This window comes from Myodes glareolus, chromosome 26, assembly GCF_982192425.1.
Source record: "Myodes glareolus chromosome 26, mMyoGla1.1, whole genome shotgun sequence".
Taxonomy (NCBI): Eukaryota; Metazoa; Chordata; class Mammalia; order Rodentia; family Cricetidae; genus Myodes; species Myodes glareolus.
Window position 1 is genome coordinate 11,085,986 of NC_142051.1, and position 23,879 is coordinate 11,109,864.

At 45.6% G+C, this 23,879-nt stretch overlaps 1 protein-coding gene across 6 annotated transcripts; it reads right to left on the minus strand.

Moving 5' to 3' along the window:
- Window positions 1–6,182: 6,182 nt before the first annotated feature.
- Atp23 (ATP23 metallopeptidase and ATP synthase assembly factor homolog) lies at window positions 6,183–18,439 on the minus strand. 6 transcript variants are annotated; one of them, XR_014999794.2, is made up of 7 exons: window positions 18,124–18,427; window positions 16,444–16,489; window positions 15,817–15,898; window positions 12,454–12,591; window positions 10,104–10,187; window positions 8,250–8,406; window positions 6,475–6,612 (listed from the first exon to the last, which is right to left on the minus strand). XR_014999794.2 is itself a non-coding variant. In XM_048418377.3 (6 exons), the coding sequence occupies exons 1-6, from the start codon at window positions 18,308–18,310 to the stop codon at window positions 6,409–6,411; spliced, it is 741 nt and encodes a 246-aa protein (XP_048274334.2). In that variant the 5' UTR covers window positions 18,311–18,419; the 3' UTR covers window positions 6,183–6,408. The 6 variants fall into 6 exon arrangements, 5 of the variants coding, with proteins under 5 accessions (XP_048274334.2, XP_085539514.1, XP_085539513.1 ...); XM_048418377.3 differs by lacking the exon at window positions 8,250–8,406 and having other exon boundaries at window positions 6,183–6,612; window positions 18,124–18,419; XM_085683387.2 differs by lacking the exons at window positions 6,475–6,612; window positions 8,250–8,406 and adding an exon at window positions 6,620–6,829 and having other exon boundaries at window positions 18,124–18,426.
- Between the last annotated feature and the right edge of the window lie 5,440 nt (window positions 18,440–23,879).

Here is a 23,879-nt window from a genome sequence, read left to right on the forward strand (position 1 = left end):
TTTAAGACTTAGACTTTTAAAGTGTTGAGACTGTTACAGACCATGGGGACTTTGGAAGTTGAACTGAATGCATTTTTGCATCACATATGGTTACAAGCCTGTGGGGGCCAGGGAGTGGAATGTGGTGGTTTGAATAAGAAATGACCCGCATAGGCTCACAGAACTGAATGCTTGTTCACCAGGGAGTGGCGCTATTTGAAAGGATTAAAGCAAGCCCCAATCAAACACTTTCCTTATAAGCATTGCTGTGGTCATGGTGTCTCTTCACAGCAAGAGAGCACTAAGACAAGCTCTCCCCTGCACCCACTTTTCCAGATTTGTGCATACACACATTTTGTCGCCTCAGATGTCAAATGTATTCAGTTACTATTCCCTTTTTCAAAACTGTATGTCAACATTATCAATGGATTTTTTTCGTGTCAAGCATGGCCATATGGTCACAATGCTAACCTAGATTTGAATATATAATAATATATGTTGACTTTCACCATTTCCGTTTCTTTTTTTAAAGATTTATTTATTTATTTATTATGTATACAGTATCCTCAGTGCTCTGCCTGCAGGTCAGAAGAGGGTACCAGATCTCATTACAGATGGTTGTGAGCCACCATGTGGGTGCTGGGAATTGAACTCAGGACCTTTGGAAGAGCAGGTGGTGCTCTTGACCACTGAGCCAGCTCTCTAACCCCCGCATTTCAGTTTCTTTTTTCAAGTTTTTACTCACCACCCATGCATTTCTCTTCCTTTTTAACTCTATCATTCACATCCAAGGAAAAGACCAGGAATGCTAGATTTCCACATAGAGGACTTGATGTATCTCACCCTATACAAAAATCAACTCAAGGCCGTAGAGATGGCTTACTGGGCAGAGGGGCATGCCACTAAGCCTGAGGACCTGAGTAGTATCCCCACTGGGGAAGAAGAAAACCAACTCCCACAAGTTATACTCTGACATCCACCCATGCTCCATGGTACCTATATATGCACACGTATGTATACACATACACAATAAATAAGTAATAAATAAAATGCAAAAATAAATGTCTTAGTTAGGGTTTCTATTGTCATAAAGAGACACCACGAAGCCAGGTGGTGGTGGTGCACGCCTTTAATTTCAACACTTGAGAGGCAGAGGCAGGCAGATCTCTGTGAGTTCAAGACCAGCCCGGTCTACAGAACTAGATCGAGGACAAGCTTCAAGCTAAACAGAGAAACCCTGTCTCAGAGAGGGAGAGAGAGAGAGAGAGAGAGAGAGAGAGAGAGAGAGAGAGAGAGAGAAACACCATGACCACGACAACTCTTACAACAGACAAACATTTTCAGAAGTTTAGTCTATTGTCATGGTGTTGCAACGGGGGCATGCAGGCAGGAATGGTGCTGGAGAAGGAGCTGAGAGTCCTACATCTTGACCTACAAGCAACAGGAAGTGGTCTAGGACACTGGGCATGGTTTGAGCGTATATGAGACCTCAAAGCCTACCTCCACAGTGACACACTTCCTCCCAACAAAACCATACCTAATGCAGCAAAGCCACACCTCCTAATAATGCCACTCCCTATGAGCTTATGAGGGCCAATTACATTCAAACTATCACAATAAATCAAAATGGATCAAAGACCTTAATGCAAACCCTGAAACTGCTGCCAGGAAAACACTTCAAAATACAGGTGTACACAAAGATTTCCTGGGAAAGAGGCCAACAACTTAAGAACAGTAAGAGCGATTGCATAAATTTAAAAACTACAACACAGAGACAGCTCAGCAGTGGGCAGACTGCTCTTCCTGAGGACCTGGGTTCGGTTCCCAGTACCCACACAGTGGCTCACAACCATTTGTATCTCCAGTTCCAGAGTATCCAATGCTCTTTTTAGGCTTCTGCAGACACCAATCAGGAACATGATACATATAGATACTTGTAGGCCAAACACTAATACATACAAAATTAAATCATAAATAAAAGATGGCTGGCCATGGTGGTGCATGCCTTTAATCTCAGCCCCATGAGGCAGAGGCAAGTGGCTCTCTGTGAGTTCAAGGCCAGCCTGGTCTACATAGTCAATTCCAGGACAGCCAAAGTTACATACTGAAATCCTGTGTCAAAAAAAGAAGACAGAGATGAAGACGAAGAGGAGGAGGAGAAGAAGGAGAAGAGGGAAGAAGAAAGAAGAAAGAAGGAAGAGGAGGAGGGGGAAGGGAAGAAGAGGGGGAGGGGGAGGGAAGGGGAGGGGGAGGGGGAGGAGGAGGAGGAGGAGGAGGAGGAGGAGGAGGAGGAGGAGGAGAAGAAGAAGAAGAAGAAGAAGAAGAAGAAGAAGAAGAAGAAGAAGAAGAAGAAGAAGAAGAAGAAGAAGAAGAAGAAGAAGAAGAAGAAGAAGAAGCCAAAAGTTGGTTTCAGATCTGTAGAGCCTGCACCACAGGATGGTACATGAGCTGGGAACTAAGCTGGAGACTTAAAAACACACGCACACAGATAGACAGAGACACGGGGACACGGGTCATCCTTGATACAAGAATGTCCACTTTATTGTGCTCAGGGGCAGCTTATATAGGGCTCTGGTCATGCCCCAGCTCTCGAGATCTCCAGCTGCAGACCCATCAGAACCCACTCCCCTGCCATCAGGGTCTCGGGCTCAGAGAAGCTGCAGGCTATTCAGCGCAAAGGAAAACAAGTTGTTTACAAGAAATTCAGGGTCTGGTGGTCCACAGTCCCCAACATCTCCCTTTCTATATAATTATGGGCATGGCACAAATATGATAGCAATAAGTTGGGACATGCCCTAGTGAACATAGTCCCAAAATCTCTCTCAGGAGCCAGGCTGGGCACCACTGGGCCAAGGTGACGCGCCTCCCATTGCTACTGGGAGGCATGCTCATGCCACAAACTCCTAGGTGTGCAGAGTCAAAGACCACCACCATCTTCTGGGCCTCTCTGGGAACCCTCACAGCAGTCAGTCACCCTCACAAAGCTTGGCTCCAGTCACCCGCCTCTCCGCCCACAGGAACTCCAGGAAGCGAGCTCGTGCTCGGAAACCGCAGAAGGGACCTGAGCTTGCTGCCTGCACACCTGCAAGCCGCTCTTTGGGCCCACAATGCGGACAGGCTCCTAAGCCCCACTTAAATAATCATTTAGGGAATTTGGGCGTAGTTCTCTCCAGACCACTTCCTGCTGTTTGGGGGCACTGTATCTTTGGGGGAATTCACAGCGACATTTCAGGGGGTCTTGGTCCATCAAATCACACCAGTTTAGAAGAAATCCACAGGTCATCATCTTCTGTGGAAACAAAAGTAAAACCTCTTCTCCAAAGCAACATATCCTCAGACCCATATTTTAAAATCAAAATACCTTTTTTAGCAGTTCCCAGAATCAAATGTCTTTCTCCAGTCAACCAACCAAAAGACAACACAATAATATACATAATCCAAATTCTCTGTGCACATTCCATCCTTTCATGGTTTATAAATCTGTTTATACTCTGATTCTTTAAAGACTTAACTCAAACACACATAACACACATACCCATTTAATCCACTCTCACCATTCCTGGGGGCAATCTCGCTGAGGGCCTCCACTTGTAAAACTACACCTGTTCTGTTAGGTGCTCTCGCTACGTGCTATGGGAACTAGGCTGAAAATTTAAACACACACACATACACACACACAGACAGACAGACAGACAGACAGGGCCACGGGGGACATCCTTGATACAAGAATGTCAAGAATGCCCACTTTATTGTGCTCAGGGGCAGCTTATATAGGGCTCTGGCCACGCCCCAGCTCTCAGGATCTTTCAGCTGCAGATCCACCAGCCTGCCATCAGGGTCTCGTGCACAGAGCAGAGGAAAACAAGTTGTTTATAAGAAATTCAGGGTCTGGTGGTCCGCAGTCCCCAACACAGATACCCTGGAACTAGTCACAGACAGTTGTGGGCTGCCATATGGGTGCTGAGAATTAAACTGAATCCTCTGGAAGAGCAGCCTGAGCTCTCAACTACTGAACCATCTTGCCACCCCCCACAAATATAACTTTTAAGATACTAATTAACACCAAAAAATGCAAATAATCCAACCAGTAAGTGGACAAATAAAACAGACACTTCTCAAAAACAAAGTCCAGTTGGGCAACAGATATATACAAAAGAAGGTTCAGTGTCCTTGGCCATCAGGGAAACACAAGTCAGTACTGCTTTAAGATCCTATTTCACCCCAGTCAGAATAGCTACAAACAAACAACATAGGCTGGAGAGCTGGGTCAGCAGTTAAAAGCACTGTTGATCTTGCAGAGAACCTTGATTCAGCTCCCAGCACCCACGTGGGAGGTCACAACCATCTCCACCCCAGTTCCAGGGGATATGATGCCCTCTTCTGACTTCCTCCAAAATAAAAACAAAAAAGGCAAACATGTGATACACATACATACATACATACATACAGGAACATTCATATACAGAAAAGTTTTTTAACCTAAAAAAAAAAATTCTTTTCATGAGCTGGAGACATGGCTGAGGTATTAAGAACACACACGGATGAGGACTCCTCAAAAACTAAAAGTAGCCAGGCAATGGTGGCGCACACCTTTAATCCCAGCACTCAGGAGGCAGAGGCAGGTGGATCTCAGTGAGTTCAAGGCCAGCCTGGTCTACAGAACAAGTTCCAGGACAGTCAGGACTGTTACACAGAGAAACCCTGTCTTTAAAAAACTAAAAAAGTAGAACTACCATAAAAGAAGAACGCCGCTCCTGGACATATACACACCCGGCAGAGCTGAGCCGCTCCTGGACATATACACACCCAGCAGAGCTGAGCCGCTCCTGGACATATACACACCCAGCAGAGCTGAGCCACCACACCACCTGCATGGCTGCTGCAGCGCTACTCACAACAGCCTGTAATGGAACAGTCTTGTCGCCACAGGAAAGGAGTTAAAGAGGATGTGGTGCAGGTGCAGTGCAGACAATAGAGCCAAAAAGGATGAAATTCTATCGTTTGCTAGAAAATGGATGGATGCCGGAGAAGCATCGAATTAAACAAAATAAATCAGATTCATAAAAATATGTTTCTCTCACATGTGGAACCTAAAGAGAGAGAGTGGGGAGGAGGGGAAGTAGAACTAAGTAGGAAGAGAATGAATCCTAGGAAACGGGGTAGGAGAGAGTTACAAGGGTGAATATGGTCAAAGTACATAATACAAATGAATAAAATGTCATTAAGAAGCCTGTTACTTTGCACACATAAATATACACTGATAAAATATTTGCCTGTATAGTTTCCATTTTAGTTGGGAAGATGGCAACCCATCATTCTCCACCCATCCACATCCATGGATCCACGGACGCCTCAGAACTAATGAGTGGAAGTGCAGCTGAGAGGACAAAGTCTCATGTACCCCAGGCTAGTCTTGAACTCACTATACAGCCAACACTGGCCTTTTATTCCTGATCCTCCTGCCTCCTGCCTCCACCTCCCATGTGCTAGGATTATAGGCGCACCACCATACTGACTAGAAACATGTTTTCTGTATCTAAAATTCAGATATGCAGACAAACAAAATATTTGAAAATTATTACATAAAAAATTATAAATATATAAAATTAAACTAAATTGCATTATAGATTGAATATAGTACCCAATTTTAAAAAAAAAAGCCTAATAAGGAGGTCTGGAGAGATGGCTCAGCAGTCGAGAGCACTGTTTGCTCTTCCAAAGGACCTGAGTTTGATTCCCAGCATCCACACAATGGATCATAATCATCTATAAATGAGTTCTAGGGGATCCAAGGCCCTTTTCTGGCCTCCTCAGGTGCCAGACAACCACGCAATACACAGACATACAAATAGACAAAATATCCCTATACACAAAATAAAAAATAAAATCTAAAAGAAAGTATCTAATTATCAGACTGTCCCCAGGAAATTAAGTCATAAGGTCCCCAATACACATACCATGAACAGAGAGAAAATGACACCCACCTTGAATGAATTATTCCCAACTATCCTTCTTTGCACTTGATCATGATAGCATCTCACCAGTGTCCAACAATGTGACCATCTCGCCGTATAAATACTAACTTTGACCTCCCACCAACATCACACAGGTACATGCTTCACAGATCTCATAATCAAAATTTAAAATAATCTCATAGGGAACAATTACAAAACTAAAGCATTAAAAAAAATAAGTATACTGTGGAAAATATAAAAATGTCATTTATTTACCTTATTTACTAAATAGTTAACTATAAAGATCCAATTTTGCCTTGCAGTTTAAGGAGTTCCTTTTTTGCCATATTTATTTTTTATAGTCAAATGCTAAACCCAGCTCCTTCTGCACTTTATTCCATACGATTGTAGACTCTGTGTCTAAGGACATCTCCCTCATGGTCCTGAGGCTCAGGGATACAGATGGCGGCCATCTTCATATGTTTGAGTAATAGCGGTCACGGTTCTGAAAGTCCCTGTGAGCGTATCTGGCATAGGTCTTAGTATGTGGGATCCTGCCGAAAGGCTCACGGTCATTGAAACAAGACTCGAAAACGTCATCCACAGCCTTCTGGGCCTCTTCTCTGCTGATGTTCCGCACAGCCAAGATTGAAAGAGCAGCTCTGTCCCGCACACAAGTCTACAGAAGGGAGAGTGGGTGTTGTCACCTGGCGTGAAAATTCAGTCCTATGATACAACTACATATTACCTGGACTAAGATTCATTTCTCCAGGGCTGGAGAGATGGCTCAACAGTTAAGAACACTGGCTGCTCTTCCAGAAGATCCAGGTTCAAATGCCAGCACCCACATGGCAGCTCACAACTGTCTGCACCTCTAGGCCTAGGGGATCTGACACCTTCTCACGGTCATACATGCAGGCAAAAGACAAATGAACATAAAATAAAAATTTAAAAAAAATCATTTCTTCTCCTGTTCTCTTAATTTCTGCCATTCTAAAAATTAAAATAACATTAATAACTCTAACTCTCAAACCATAGAACATGTTAGTTCAATATAAACCCATTTAGACATAACTAAGACCTCCATTTTCTTATTCTGGGAGGAACATAGCCAGATTTAATCCTCTGAACATCCTCTGCCAAACAATAATTCCCAATTGCAAAATCACAAAAAAAGGTCTGTAGACGAAGTCCTGACTGATCTTGCTTAAGGGGCCTGGAGATGACTCTCTCGGTTAAGAGAGCTGTCTGCTGTTCTTGAGGACCTATGTTCAGTTCCCAGCAGCCATGGTGGGCAACTCACAAACGCCTGTAGCTCCAGCTCTGGGGACCTGATGCCCTCTTGTAGCTTCCTCAGGCACCTACACGCATGTACTTCAAAGCCTGGGTGCTATTACACCTTTTGTTGAAAGTCAGTGATTCTTTTTTCTCAACCTGAGACACGGTTTCTCTGTGTAGCTTTGGAGCCTGTGCCTGTCCTAGAACTTGCTCTGTAGACCCAGACTGGTCTAGAACTCACAGAGATCCACCTGCCTCTGCCTCCGGGATTAAATGCATACACCACCAGCAGCCAGCTAAAGTCAGTGATTCTTATCTGAGTTCTCCCTGAAGGATTCCAGAACCTTAGCAAAACGTATGAGAAAACGTATGAGGGGCCCTGGCAAACCAGGAGGTGGAGAACCACTTAGGTAAATGGTTCCTTCAAAAAACTCTAGATCAGAGGTTTGGGCATGCGGAAATTGACTTGCTTAGAGGTCTATCATTTGTGTAACAATAAAAGAAGCACGAAGCCACCACTAGTCAGCCCATGGAGACTGACCCCCCTGGTGCTTTTGCTAAACCGAATTACATTCTGGAGTGACCCTCTTTCTTCAGCTGACCGTTGAAACACAGACCCCAACAACATGCACACATAACTAAAAGTAAAACACATCTTTTTAAAAACTAAACTGTTCTTCACTCCCACACGTCTTTCCTCGCCTTTCAGCTGACTGGTGACAGATCCGCTGTTTATCCCAAGGAAGCGGGAAACCGCTCACAGACAACAAACTTGAAAGTGCCTTCATCCAGGCAGAAAGAAAATTCAAACACAGGCTCTGCATCGGCCTCACTTTTGCTAGGAGAATAACGTACCTATTATCTTGAATTTGTCAATCCTAAAACTTAACATGTTTTAAGAAATGTAAGACCCTGCCGTTTCAGTTCTCAGAGAGCTTTCAAAATATTTCTTTCTCTGTTCTCCAAACTATATTTCAAAAGAATTGGTGAGTGATCTCTCCATAAAAGACAATCAGAAGCAGGCATGGCAGCACATACCTGTGAAGTCAACACTCAGGAGACAACGGCGTGAGGACCAAGAGTTCCAGGCCAGTTTAGACGACATATCACACATAAATTAAAGGCCAGGTGTGATGACACCAGCCGCACTCCCAGCAGCTGGAGGCTGAGGCAGGAACAAAACCAGCAACCCTCGCTCAGGGAGCAATAAATAAAAAATAAACAATGATTCTGATGACAGTCAGCAACAGCCTCTGTTTCCCCAGTTTGCATGGTCAGCACACTCAAGCTGGAAATGCTTGTTCACCAAAGGACAGCCAGAGGTGCACAGTGAGACCCTGACCCAAAAACAACAACAAACAAACAAACAAAAAAAAAACATCCAGATGTCAAAGGGTCAGAAGACCCAATGAGAGATGACAATTAAGATTTACTCCTCTGGGGAAATGAGAAAAACAGGGAAAGGAAAGGTGCTTTTAACTAGGGAGTGAAAGAGAAATGAATACAGGAAGGGAAAAGATCAATAAAACCGTCTTAAGTAGTCAGAAAGAATCGCTGGGTGGTGGTGGAGCACGCCTTTAATCCCAGCACTTGGGAGGCAGAGGCAGGGGGATCTCTGAGTTTGGGTCCAGCCTGGTCTACAAGAGTTAGTTCCAGGACAGGCTCCAAAGCTACAGAGAACTCTGTCTCGAAAAAAAAAAATTTTTTAAAAAGTCCTAAGGAATCATACTATCTATCCTACCTAAAATTACCTCTAGCATGTGTAAATCTGTCTACATATACAATTTAAATAAAATTTTCCCATCTGGGCTGACAATGTTCCTGCCCCCAAGAGCCAAAGACCACCTAGCACAAACCCAACACCAAGCATCCTTTTGTGCTGGCTAATTTTATATCAACTTGACACAGGCTAGAGTCACCTGAGAAGGAGCCCCAATTGAGAAAATGCCCCCACGATGCTGAGTTATACCTCAGCCTGTAGAGCATTTTCCTAATTAGTGATTAAGTGGGAAAGCCCAGCCCATCATGAGAGGTGACAGCTCTGGGAGGTGACATCCCTGGGCTGGTGGTCCCGGGTTCTGTAAGAAAGCAGACTGAGCAAACCGTGAAGAGCAAGCCAGTAAGCAGCACCCTTCCATGGCTTCCACATCAGCTCCTGCATTCACAAGGGTCAATGATGCAGGTATATATACAACCAACTGTAGGGTCGCTAGGATATAAGGGAAGCAGGATAGGATTTCACTTACAGTCTCTTTCCATCCCCATTTGAAAGAATTCCAGAGTTGGAGCTGGAGAGATGGCTCAGTAGCTAAGGGCACGCGCTGTTCTTGCAGAAACCCGGGTCTGGTTCCCAGCACGCACATGGCGGCTCACAACCGTCTATGACCCCACTTTCCAGGAGATCCAATGCTTCCTCCCGACCTCCACAGGCACCATGCACACACATGGTGCACTCACATACATGCAGGTAAAACTCATACACCTAAAATAAAATAAAGTTTTTGTCTTTTTTTAGAAGCTGCAGAACTCTCTTCTCGGACAGTCACATGGCTGACCCATGACTATGAAATAGAACAAACATCCATCAGCTTAAACAGTGCAGTAGCTGGTTTGCTCTTCAGGTAGGTAGCTCTTGATACTAAGTGTATTTCCTTGCTTTTGATGTTCATTACTGTTTTGCTTCCACATGTGTCTGTGTGACGGTGTCCGAGCCCTGGAACTGGAACTACAGACAGGTGTGAGCTATCATTGCTGGGATTTGAACCCGGGTCCTGTGGAAGAACAGGCAGTGCCCTCAGCCACTGAGCCATCTCTCCAGCTCTGTGTTTCCTTCCTTTACGTACTGCTTCTCCTGGCCCTCATGAGGGTCAGTGAGTGCATGGGTGTGTTTACCTGGTGGTGTCGTCTTAATCCAAAACGCAACCTGAAGATTTCATTCACAAGTGAGCAGTCTCCACTGAGGCTTGCAGCTCGAATCTGTCACAAACACAGAGGGCAAGTGAGGGGCAAAGGGGCTCTCTGTCTATCCGCAGCCAGCAAACGTTTCAAACTGGGAAGGAACAGAAAATCAGCATGTATTTCTGAGACTCCAGCACATCTGAAACTTTCTTCTAAATCACTTCTTTTTGTTTGGTTGGTTGTTTGGTTGTTTGGTTGGTTGGTTGGTTTTGGTTTTTCGAAACAGTGTTTCTCTGTATAGCTTTAGAGCCTGTTCTGGAACTAGCTCTGTAGGTCTTGAACTCACAGAGATCCACCTGTCTCTGCCTCCCAAGTGCTGGGATTAAAGGTGTGCACCACTACCACCCGGCTCTAAATCATTTCTTTAAATATCAGTTGGCAAAAGCAGAATCCCAAGCACAAGCTACACAAATCAGGGGCACTGTGGCAGGGGAGTTCAATCGCTCACCAAAGGGAATTTTCTAAACATTACCTGGAGCCTCATAATCAAACAATTTCTTCTGAAAGAAGGAGTCAGAGAGGTGGACCCCACAGTTAAAGTTCATGATCTCTAGAAGATACAAACACTTGTAGAAATTACCAAAGGGACTTCAAGAAAACATTTTTCCAAAGAAGGTGACTAAAACTAGCAATTGATGCTGACCACAGCCCAAATCTGAGACACTCTCAGACTGTCTCCAGCTGCTGAGAGTCTCCTCCAGGTCCGGAGCTGTGTGTGAGATGTTACATGATACAAATCACAGGCCCAGAGCTGTGTGTGAGATGTTACGCAACACAAAGCTGTGGTGGCATTTCATTTGTATTTTAATAAACACAGCTTGCCTGACGATCAGAGACTAAAATAGCCCCACCGGTCAGCCCTACAGAGCAGGCAGTGGTAACACACATCTTCAATCCCAGGAGCCACACTAGTTGCTATAGAAACTGGGTGGTGCATGCCTTTAATCCCAGTGGTGCACGCCCTTAATGCCAGCCCTAGCAAGGATTATAAAACGGGAGGAGACAGCTCTCAGACACAGTCTCATTCTGAGATTCCTGGAGGCAAGATCACCATCTCAGACTGAAGTTGAGGTAAAAATCAGTGGCTAGCTGCTTTGCTTTTCTGACCTTCGGGTTGAACCCCAATTTCTTTCTCTGAGTTTTTATTAATCATGCATCACAAAACACAAAGAATAAAGAGCACCCTACTAGAGTTAGCACAGTTTCTGATTTATGATGTTAATAGAAATTTTTTTTAAGTCCTGGGACTACCCCCATGGCATAGTCTTTAGCCACATTTTTGGTAATTCACTGCCAAGATAATGGTCTGATTCTTGTTACCTCTGCAATAACACAGTTGCAGTCCTCTGCCTCGGGGCACCTAACACGTTACTAGCAGGCATTAGGCTCATAACACGGGAGGGAGGCCTACTTAAAAACTCGGGTGCAGTCTACTCTCCAAATAATGAGCTTCCGTCAGATGCAGTGTGGACACGTTATTTATTTCAAGGGAAGGAGAAAACAGTCTACACTATACATACATGTTTGAGATCTGTAAATTCCTTAATTTCTCACTAGAATGTGCTCTTCAAAGGCTGAAATTCAAGACTAAATACACGTCTCCCTAGGAGCACATTGACTTCTGAGAGCAGCCCAAGCCTGTGTCCTTTCACACTGCACTGTTGGGGCTGATGCTCTCCTTGGGGCAAACAATGGCTTTGCCTATGAAACACAGCAAGCTAGTTAAGAACCCAGGTGATCCCAGCTCCGCCACTAACTCTAGAATCCAAACAACTGTTTCACTTTGCACATACAGCAGACAAGGATAGTAATTACCTTCCTCGATGAACTGCTGTGAAGGTTAAACAAGAATCTGGAAGGACTGGGCACTTGACGCTGCGGCAGATTGCTTACCTAGCATGCACTGGGCTCTGGGCTCTACCCCAGTGTTGTAAAAGCAAATCCAAGGCTGGGGACATAGTTCAGTTAACAGAATTTGACTAGCATGCAAGAGACCCTGCATTCAAATCCCAGAACAATAAAAATTAATATTTTTTTAAATCCATACAAGCATGGCATTTAGCCCTCAGTGTACCCCAAGAAAAGTAGTTTATTAGGATTTATTATGATTTAAATCAATTGTTACTTTGAATAGGCCTTGAAGATAACATTTATAGCAATTCTACAAAAAGACTATGTTAAAGTCACAACAGCAAGAAAAGGAACACGCTTAAATAGTTGTATCTGAATAAAGAGCTCAGTGTTCTGGGGGAACAAAATAAATGTCTTCTACGATGAAACTCACCTCTGAGCATGCCAAATGTCTGACATCGGTAAACCAGTGAACGTGAGCCCGACAATGATCGAAGGCGTGAATGAGCTCGTGGGTTACAACTCTGCTCATGTGAGCCTGATTTCGGATATTATTCTGGCACAAAACAATCTAGGGACACGAAAACAAGAGACGGTCGCTCACTTCTGAAGTCTGCTCCTTCTGCCGACCCCACTTTTCTCTCTTGCACGGCACCTACAGGAAACCTCTGCTCACGCTTCTCCTCACAGTCCCTCAAGTCCTAGGTCTGGTGACTAACCCCTCCCTCTCTCTCTAGGCCTTGCCAGCACTCTAGTTAGGGATGTATTCATACACTGCACCCCCTGAACTGACCACACCAGTTCATCTCGGACGCCACAGCTCCGTGGTTCTAAGAAGCGGCTGTGGGAAGAAACAGGCATATTTAAATCACAGCTCCGGGCATTGAGAAAGCTGAGCAAATTTCTTCGTATATTTTTTTTTCAATTTTTTTAGGGAGTAATATGTACATAAGTAAGTGTGGGTGGCCCCAGAGACCAGAAAAGGACCTTGTAGCCCCTAGAGCTGAGGTTACTGGTGACCTGAACCACCCAACAAAGGCGCTGAGATGTGAATGCTGAGAGACCCCTAAGTGTTCCGGGCCATTCCTCCAGATTCCTGAGCCTCATTTCTTAGCCTCTCTGTGCCTCATTTCCCCAACTGTAAAAAAGGAGAGGACTATTAGCAGAGAACTGGGAACTCAATTGAGAACATATGTAAAACACTTCTTAACTGAACAGTGGCTGACACCACACCCATTTAGCTAGAAGGAGGAAAAACTCCCAGGAAAAACCCTCAGAAAAGAGAACAAAAGGCCAGGAGCATGCTAAGTAGGACCCTGTAAGAATAAGGAAGAGCCGGGCAGGGGTGATGCACACATTTAATCCCAGCACTCGGGAGGCAGAGACAGGCAGATCTCTGTGAGCTCAAGGCCAGCCAGATCAGAGGGAGTTCCAGGACAGTTTCCAAAACTACACAGAGAAACCCGGCCTCAAAAAAGAAAAGAAAAGAAAAAGAAAAGAAAAGAAAAGAAAAGAAAGAAAAAGAAAAGAAAAGAAAAGGACAGTAATAAAGACACAAGAGTCCCAATCACGACAGCTGCATTTACCACATTCTAGACATTCAGTAGGTACCAGATACTTTATATGCATGCATCCAACATAGACTTACTCGACTAATATTCATCAAGATCTAATAAGCGACATATAATCTACTAATGGAGACAGAAATTAATAAGTGTTTACCAAAATGATTTTAAAAAATGGTCCTGAGCAAATACAATGAGAACGCCAGGTGTTGTGGAATATTAGTTGAAGATGTGTTACATTTGTTTTTTTCTGTGGAACATTTGCTTAATAATACAAAGATGTGTTACATTCTTTATGTTGCATTTGTTTAACTCTGTGAAGCTGAAGGAGCAGAACAAACTCCATTTTGAGAAAGAACCCAATTTTAGGCAGGGCCTAACTGTGGGGGGGGGGTGAATGCAGTCCAGCAAAGTCATAAACATTCCCAAGAAACTGTGCCAGCCCTGGTCAAAGTGACCCCACTAGTGTGTACAAACAGCATCTGCTTACATCTGCTTGCTCCAAATGTCCTTGTAGGTATCTGACTAACCACTATTTTGAAATTCTTGTCTGCTGACAGTTGCTGTTTTGAAATTCCCTTATACCCTAACCAACAAACTCAAAGGTTGTATACTTTTATCCAATCCTGAAATGCCACCCTGGTTGCAGTTTTCCCTTTAAAATCCCTTACCCTGAAGGCTTGCACCATTTTCCCCCCACCTACTGTGTCGGTGTGTTGGATTACAGTCTGAGCTAGCTTGTATTCAATAAACCCAGTGTGTCTGCATCGGATACCAGCTCGTTTGGGGTTTCCGTCTGACACAGGCACAGCATAGCTGTGCTACTCTGCTGGCTAAAACACCTGATGGTCTAATAAAGAGCTGAACAGCCAAAAGCTAGGCAGGAGAAAGCATAGGTGGGGCTGTCAGGAAGAGAGAATAAATAGAAGTCTGGGAAGAGGAGATGGAGGATCAAGAAAAGGAGGAGAGGAGGGTGTCAGGGGCAGCCACCCAGCTGCACAGCCAGCCACGGAGGAAGAAGTAAGAAAGGTATATAGAAATAGGGAAAAATAAAAGCCCAGAGGCAAAAGGTAGATGGGATAAATCAAGTTAAGAAAAGCTGCAATAAACAAGCCAAGTTAAATCTGGGTATTCTTTTCCTTTTTTAAATATTTATTTCTTTATTCATTATGGATACAATATTCTGTCTGTGTGTATGTCTGCAGGCCAGAAGAGGGCACCAGACCTCATTACAGATGGTTGTGAGCCCCCATGTGGTTGCTGGAAATTGAACTCAAGACCTTCGGAAGAGCAGGCAATGCTCTTAAACCACTAAGCCATCTCTCCAGACCCAAATCTAGGTATTCTTAAGAAAGAATAACCCTCTGTGTAATTCCCTTGGGAGCTGGGTGGCGGGCCCCCAAAGAGCAAAGAGTAAAAGAGTATTTTTAAAAAAAAAAAAAAAAGGCCTAATCTGGAGAGCTGGGTTAGGCTTCTCTGTGGCAGGAATGTTTAAACTTAGACCTATGGTGTTGGGGATGTAACTCAGTTAGTAGAGTGACTGCCTAACATGCACCAGGCCCTGGGTTCTATTACCCAGCATTGCTCAAACCACGCATGGCAGACCAGGTATGCCAGACCAGGTGTGGCAGACCAGGCATGGCAGGCCAGGTGTGGCAGGCCAGGCATGGCAGACCAGGTATGGAAGACCAGCTATGTAAGACCAGGCGTGGCAGACCAGGCATAGCATCCCACCACTCCAGACGTAGAATCAGAAGGATCAGAAGTTCATAGCCATCCTCAACTATACACTGAGCTCAGGCCAGCCTGAGCTAGAGTGTGTCTGAAAAATAAATAAACAAACAAACAGGGCTGGAAAGACAGCTCCGTGGTTAAAAGCACTGGCTAATCTTCCACAGGACCCAAGTTTAGTTCCCAGCACACAACCATCTGGAACCCCCATTTCCTTGGGGCTTAGGTGGGCACCAGTCACGCATATGGGGCATAGACAACTTAGCTGCTTGTTACAGGAACCAGAAGTTACCACACCGATCCTAACCTGCTTCAAATTTCCTGTTTAAGGAGTCCCTGTCTTATCTCCTTTGGAAGAGTACCACGCCCTGAGAGTGAAGACCGTGACTGGTCTGTTTTTTTAAGTCCTTGGCAAAGTCTACCAAACTGAAGGCTCAGCACATGAAATCAGCGAGTATCTGCTGGGAGGAGAGGGAAGAAGATTGGGTAAAGAGACCCACCTGAGACGCTGAGGCATCGAACCCTCCGCTGACATTTCCGTCACAGTCTTCGCAGGAGAAGTGTCTCTCTTTGTTAACAGCGCTGGAATGGAGAGATGTGAGCAGCGTGTATGAAGGAAGCAGCCCTGGCCGGGACACCCTGGTCCACACGGCACAGCCCTCCCAGCACTAACGCCTGCAGAACCTGGCAAGACATTTAACACAGTGGGGACTCAGCCTTCTCGCCTGTGGGCGAAAAGAGATCGCCTCTGCAGATTCCACACTACTTCACATTCTATAATGTGAATCAAGGAGTTGGTCACCTGACGAGGACCACACCGGAAATGTGATGGGTCAGGGTATTAAGAAGTAGACATCAGAAGCCATTTCCTCTAACCCACTCTGAGTTAATAACTGGAAGCCTCCTCCTAATTAATCCAAGCTAAGGTGTCTTCACCACAATGCCCGAGGCTGGAGGAATGTAAGGGCTGAGTGTGGGAATTACTGTCGAGACAAGCTGTAAATACTGCCGTGGACGGAGAGGAGCAGGCTGTGTTCAAAGTGTCTCATCTCAAGGATGAGAGCTCTGCAGTGTTAGCTCTGGGAGCTCCAGAAGATACAGTGACATTTCTGAAAAGGCTTACTTACCAGCCTGAGTGTTTCATAGCATCAAGGAGAACTTTGACGTATGGGTCTACAAAGACAGTGAGAAGCATGCAGTTAGAAAATGCAGCACCAAATAACCACCCAAACAGCAGACATCACACAACTCACCAACACTCTCTTAAAATCAGTTTTTATGAAACATGTGAATGAACAGCAAGTCAAGCTGAACGAAATAAAACATTAACACAAAGATCAAAATGACACCTACAGGAGAGGCTGGCTTCGTTTAAACACTGGATCACAGCACATATGGGAAGACCAGGGGAGTCTTGGGCCATGGTCAGAAAAACAAAACCCGCATAGCGCTTGGATTTGAGAACTTGTAGATTTTGCCTACACTGTTCTCCCTGGCAACATCAGGCCCCATTCTGAGGACCACATCCCAAATGGGGCATTCCAAGAAAAGGACATGCCGACCAGTTCTGCAGTGGTGCCTGGAAGAGTGTGAGTCTGTGGTTAATAAAGAAGGGGGGGCGGTTAGGGATTGAGTCCAAGGTAGAGCCTCACCCAGCAAGTGCAAGACCTTTGGTTCAGTCGTCACCTCTGGGGAGTGGGGAAGAGAAGGAGGTGGAGGGAGGGAGGGAGGGAGGGAGGGAGGGAGGGAGGGAGCTAGCTAAAATGATGGCTCAGGGGTTAGGAGCACTTGCTGCTTGCTCTTGCAGAGGACCTGGGTTCAGTTCCCATTATCCACATGTGGCTCACAGTCCTGAATGCCAGGAACACAGGTGGTGCACAGACATACATGCAGGCAAAACAATCATACATATAAAATAAACCTTAATTTTTTTTTTTAAAGAAAAGAGTAAGGGACTGGAGAGAGGGCTCAGTAGTTAGAGCACTGGCTGCTCTTTCGGGGGGGCTGGGTTCAATTCCTGGCACCCACACCTGTCTGTAACTCCAGTTCCAAGGGACCCGACACCCATGGCAAAATACCAATGCACATAAAATGAAAATAAATTTTAAAACATTGTTTTAAAAGGAAGAGAGTAAAATCTTTGATCAGTTGACTATTAAATTATGACCAATTCTGCTATGAAACCTTATTTGGGACAAATACATTTAACTCTTATTTCCCTAAACAGATCTGAAGTAGACAGGCAATCAATGCCGATGCAAAGGAGCAAGGCTCTATCTAGAGCCTGGGACTGGTGAGAATTTGCTCGGTTTGAACCTGTGCGCCTGCCTGACCGGTGGCAATGATTAACGTTTTAGAAGTCATGGGCCTCTTTTGAGAGAACACGATGAAGCTAGGAGCTTTCTCCCTAGCAAAACGCACTTAGGTGCATAAACACGGGACTTATCAAGAGTTTCTACTCTAGCATTCCCCTCTGTCCCTACAGAATGAATGAGGCTTAAAGAATCCCCACCCCCCACTCCAGGGAAGGGCGCACAGCCAGAAGTAAAAGCATATTAATGGAGTTCTTTCCAGTTCTCCTCGCCGTCACCCTACAGCCCTTGCTGCTGCATAACTTACATAAGAAACTAGTGAGTGTGACCCAAAAGGGCGGACTCTTAGCGCGTGCGTTCACAAGTAAGAGTGGTGCGGGAGGCCCACGCAGCTCTGGGGCTGCAGTGGAGCCCCGGACTCAGTGGGGTCCCCGCCCTTCCTCGCCCCGGGTCTGATGCCACCCCCGACCCCAGCGCCCAGGTCACCGCCCCTACTCGTCTCTAGCGTCTTCTGGAGCATGAGCGGACAGCTCTGGTCCCGAGTGAAGAAGCCGGAGAGGAAGCCCTGCTGGGGCTTCCCGTGGGCCGGCGGCTCGGGCGAGCCTGGGCCGGAGTCGCGTCGCTGCAGCAGCGGCTCCCCCGCCGCTGGGCCTGGCCCGCCACCGCCCGGAGCCCCAGCCATGTGACCCGCAGGCCTGGGCGCCTCCTCCTGCTCGTTCCCTTTAGCCAGCCCGGGACACCGCTTCCGCCACGGAGCGAGCCCTCAACCCTCCGGCACCGGAGAGTCGCGGCTAGCAGCTCGGGGCGGGGCTTCGGTGGGCGTGGTTTGGTGGGCGTGGCCCGGTGAGCGGGTGGAGGGAGCTCCTGGCCGTCAAGTCCATTGCTGCTTTCCCTTGACGTGTTTGGCCTGCCTTCTCAGCCTCCTGCTGCCTTCTGGACTACTAAGGTGGCCACCCCGTCCTGCACATAACCCTCCTCCCGCCAATGAAGGCCGCTAAGGTCCTTTCTGCTGCGCTCGCTCTCTCTGCCATCTTCCCTGCCCTGACTTCTGCTGTTTCTCTCATTCCCACCTCCTGCTCAAACCAGTTTAAGTCTGTATTTTCAGAAACGCTTGGAAACAATAAAGACTGCTTGGTCACATCAAAATCTAGCTCATCGGGACCCATCCTTCAACTCCACTCTCTTGCCAGCACAAATAACTGATAAGATAAATAGTTTAATTCTACCTCCAGACCTCAATTGACACTGTGGTGTCAGTCTCGGAGGCTTTTTCCTCAGTATCCATAATCAGGGCCAAGGTCAAGCCTATCTGCTCCCCAGGGAATTGCCAGCACCATTACTCAAAATTAATGTTGTCTGTTCTGCAGTTCAAAGCGTTTGTACAAGTTAGTGCATTGATGACAGACTTCCGTGTTTAATGTGCACATGTGTGTGTGCGCGTGTGCTCGCACGTATGTGTGTGTTTGTGTGCCTGTGTGTGTGTGTGCCCGTGCGCGCGCGCCCGTATGTGTGGGCGTGTGTGGGCGTGTGCACGCGCATGTGTGTTTGTGTGCCTATGTGTGTGTCTGTATGAGTGCGCATGTGTGTGAGTGTGGGTGTGTGCGTGTGTGTGCGGGCACGCACGTGTGTTTGTGTGCCTGTGTGTGTGCGCCTGTGTGCATGTGCCTGTGCGTGTGCGTGTGTGTGTGCACCTGTGTGCATGTGCCTGTGTGGGTGTGCGTGTGCCTATGTTTCTTTCCCCACTAAATTATTCAGCTCAGCTCACACATTTATTCAGCACCTGCTACCATGAGCCAGACAGGACGGTAGGGTCTGAGAAAACAAAGACAAATAAGAAAATCACTGAAGTTGAACCACAGCATATGTTTTATGTAGGAAAAATATCTAAGAAAAATCGGCGTACAAGGCCTCAGGAATTATGAACAGCACTTAGATGTCACAGGTGTTTAGAATACATGAGCTGAGGGGAAGCAGAGGGCATTCACTCATTTGCGATATTATACAGCTATGAACACATGTACTTACAGACTAATAAAGCTATAAGCCAAAAATTAGATTGTTTTTATTGAGCTCCATTTATGTGCATTATTGCCGATCCTCATTACAACCTTGCAAAATATTACCAACCCTAATTTGCAGATAGAGGTGAACTCGGCAAAGCTAAATAATTGATCCAGCTACAGAAGAAAGCTGAAAATGTAACTTAGTTGAGAGACGGCTTACTTGATCTGTGGGAGTCCTGGGTTCTGTCCCCTGCACCACATAAGCAGACGTGGTGGCAAAATGTGGCTGTAATATCAGGAGGTAGAGACAAGAGGATCAGGAGTTCAATGTCATCCTCGGCTACCGGCAAGGTGAAAGTCAGCCTGGGATACATGAGACCACATTTTAAGAAACAAGCAAGTTAGAATAAGGCTGGAGAAATGGCTCAGCAATTGAAAGCAACTGCTCTTGCAGAGGTAATGGGTTTGGTTCCCAGCACCTACACAGTAGCTTATGTCCATGACTCCAGTTCCAGGGGACCCAATACCCTCATCTGACCTCTCTGGGAACAAGGCACACATGTGATACACATAGATGCATGGAGATAAAACACTCATACACATAAAGCATAAATCTAAAAAGAATTTAGTTAGAAAAGGGAAGCAGACACCTGTGGAGACTAAGCCATTAAAATTGAGCTCGGTTAGTTTAGAATGCTAGCAGAAAGCTAACAGACATGGCAAGGTCTGGGGCAGACCACGCACTGTGTCCTGGTTTGCTTCTTTAGTGTTGTAATCAAACACTGACAAAGAAACAACTTGGAAAGAAAAGGGCTTACTCTCCCCTCAGGTTATAGGAAGTGAGGCGGGAACTGGAGGAAGGAATGGAAGCAGAGACCGTGAAGAGCCCTGCTTCCTGGCTCCCCGTAGCCTTCAGTCTGTCCAGCCGTCTTTCTTTGCTGTCATTTTGTTTTGTCCTGTTCTGTTTTGAGACACAGTCTCACTGTGTCAACCAGGCTGGCCAAGAATTGGTTGACCAGGCTGGTCTCTAACTCATAGAGATAAACCTGCCTTGGCCTCTCCCACCCCAGGTCTGGGATTAAAGGTGTGTGATGTGGGAGTCCCCTCTGTGTGTTGCTTATATTGGTTAATGAATAAAGAACTGCCTTGACCTGATAGCACAGAACTTAGGTAGGCGGAGAAGACAGAACTGAATTCTGGGAGAAAGAAGAAAGAGTCAGAGAGAAGCCATGGATCTGCCACCAGAGTAAGGCATGCTGCCAAAACTTAGCCAGTAAGCCACTGCCATGTGGCAATACACAGACTAATAAAAATGGGTTAACTAAGATGTAAGAGTTAGCCAATAAGAAGTTAGAGCTAATGGGCCAAGCAGTGTTTTAATTAATACAGTTTCTGTGTGGTTATTTCGGGGCTAAGCTAGCCGGGCTGCCAGGATGAACAAGCAATTCCTCCTTACAGCAGGTGTGTGTCACCAGACCCAGGCCTCAGCCTTTTTTCTTATATAACCCAGGACCACCTGGCCAGGGTGTAACCACCCATGGCGGACTGGCCCCTCTCACATCAATCACTGATCACAGACTTGTCTGCAGGTCAATCTGATGGAGCCATTTCCTCAACTGAGTTCTTTCTTCTCAGATAAATTGAGTTGTGTCAGGTTGACAACAAAACTAGCCAGCATACCTAAAAAAAAAAGGTCTGAAACACTACTTGAAATATTACTCAGCTACATGAGTAATCAATGCAACATTATTCCAGAAAACATCTCTCAATGCTCACTTCTGAAAGAAGAGAAAATTAAAATTATACCAGAATATCAGTCTCATCTAAGTATTAGACTCTTTGATTTACATTCTCCTGAATTTCCTCCTTATGAATGAGTGGGGGTATGCATGTGTGTGTGTGTGTGTGTGTGTGTGTGTGTGTGTGTATGTGTGTGTATGTGTGTACACGTGTTAGTTTGAGTGCATATGTGGAGGTCCAAGGACAACCACGGGTGTCCACACTACCGCACCCAGCTTTAGATGGGCTCTGGGGATTCAAACTGAGGTCCTCCTTCGTGTGCCACAGTTCTTTACCCACTGAGCCACATCCCCAGCCCCCTAGCTTCCTTAAGGTCCTACAATAAGCATGCACATTATCCTAATAATCACGAAGACTAACTTTCAGAGGTTGAGCAGGCTTTCAGTGCCACGTGTACAACTTCACATACAATGCCCTGCAGGGGAGAAGGGAAAAGCCATCCGTGAGACCTGGGGACACATAGACAAGTTCTAAAGTGAAAATACCACGAAGAGCAAGAGAGCCGGTTATGCCGTCAGACGGCACTCGCGGTTCTCTGTGAGTGTAGACATCTTGCCTGTTTACTTTTTAAGACAGGGTTTCTCTGTGTAGCTTTGGCTGTCCCGGAACTCACTCTCTAGACCAGGCTGGCTTTGAACTCACAGAGATCCCCCTGCCTCTGCCTCTCTGAGTTCTGGGATCAAAGGTGTGTTCCACCATTGCCCAGTGAGTATATACCTATAATCCCAGAATTCAGGAAGCAGGGCCAGGCTATGTAACGAGAGCTTGTCTCAGAAGGAAGGAAGAAAGGAAGGAAGAGAGGGAGGGAGGGAGGGAGGGAGGGAGGGAGGGAGGGAGGAAGAGAGGGAAGGAAGAAAGGAGGAAGGGAGAGAATGGGTCCTTTTTCTCTTCTCTAAAGCTTTTCATTTCTACATTGCAGCACTAATTAAGGGTGTAGAGGACAGGAATGGATTAAATGTCTAGGATGAGGTATAAAGTCACATGCACAACTATGTAGTCTTAATTAAACATATTCTTTTTACATTATAAAATAGCACAGTTTATTCTGTTTTGAACTTTTATTTACTAACTGCTTAAGAAGAAGACCCCCTTCAAAGTGACAAACCAGTGATTGTGCAGACAGGACCTGGGGTGGGGGTGTTTTATTCTATGCTTGTTTCATTTTCTAAAGAAAAATAAATAATTTTTTTGGAAAATGAATCAGAGTTGTTAAATCTATCTTAGTAACGAAAGATGCCACATATAACTTTTTTCTTCTTATTCATTGGAGTTTGAGGTAGTCGGAACTACCTCATTGGAACTTGAGTTACAGACAGTGTGAGCTGCCATGTGGGTGTCGGGAATCGAACCCTCTGGAAGAGCAGCCAGTGTTCTTAACCACTGGCTCCAGCCTTGCGTTTATAACTTTTTATGATTTATTTCCGTTTTATAATTGGCAAGTAAAAATCATATTTATGGAGTACAACAATTATTTACACTGTAGAACACCGAGTCAAGTTACATATATTCTTCTATTTTAGGGAGTCGGATGTTTGGTCTGATTTTTATTCAGGACTTTTTTAATTTTAACCGGTGGGCTACAGAAATGGCTCAGTGGTTAAACACTTGCTGCTCTTTAGAGGACCCAGGTTCGATTCTCAGAATCCACATAGTGGTTTCACAACAGTCTGTAATCCCGCTGTCAGGGAAGTCTGACGCCCTCTTCTGACCTCTGCGTATTCATACACATTAAAAAAAAAAGAACCGAGTATTGATCCCAGGCCTCCCGCACGCTAGGCAAGCGCTCTTCCACTGAGTTACCACTCCCTCCCTGTTTTAACGTTTTTTCGAGGTAAGATGTCACACTACCGGGATCAGGGGCGGGTCACCACGCCACGCCCCTCGCGATTGCTTAGGAGCTAACGTTTGATGCATTTATTCAGCGTCAACAAAAATTCGGCGAAAATGTAACATTTCCTTAGATTACTAATGCCTCCCAAGGTCGGGCACAAAAACAATTGACGCCGAGCCGCTAAAGTACCGGCCACGCTCCGCGTACCAGGAATCACTTCCGGAAGAAGTCGGCCCACAATCCCAACACCGGAAGTAGAAAGGCGCGAGGCCTTCTGGGAAGAGCTGGCCCAGTGCTGTGGCTGTTACCAAGGCAACCGGAGGCGAGCCGGAAAGGCTGAGAACTCTCCTTTGGCTGGTGGCTTCTCACTGTCTAGTTTTCTGCCTCCTTTTTCAAAATATAAGTTGAGAATTTTAAAGTGACATAACAATGTGTTCTAATGTAAAGGCAAATTATTCTTTTTCCTGTTGTGCAAATTAAAAATAAAAAACTCGTTATCAAGGTACCCAGAAGCAAATTAAGATTTTTCTCGTATTACCAATCAGGCTTTTTTTCTGTAAAAACATTTTTGTGCATAGTGGGTTGATTTGGGGAAAACACTGCTTTCGTATGTATAT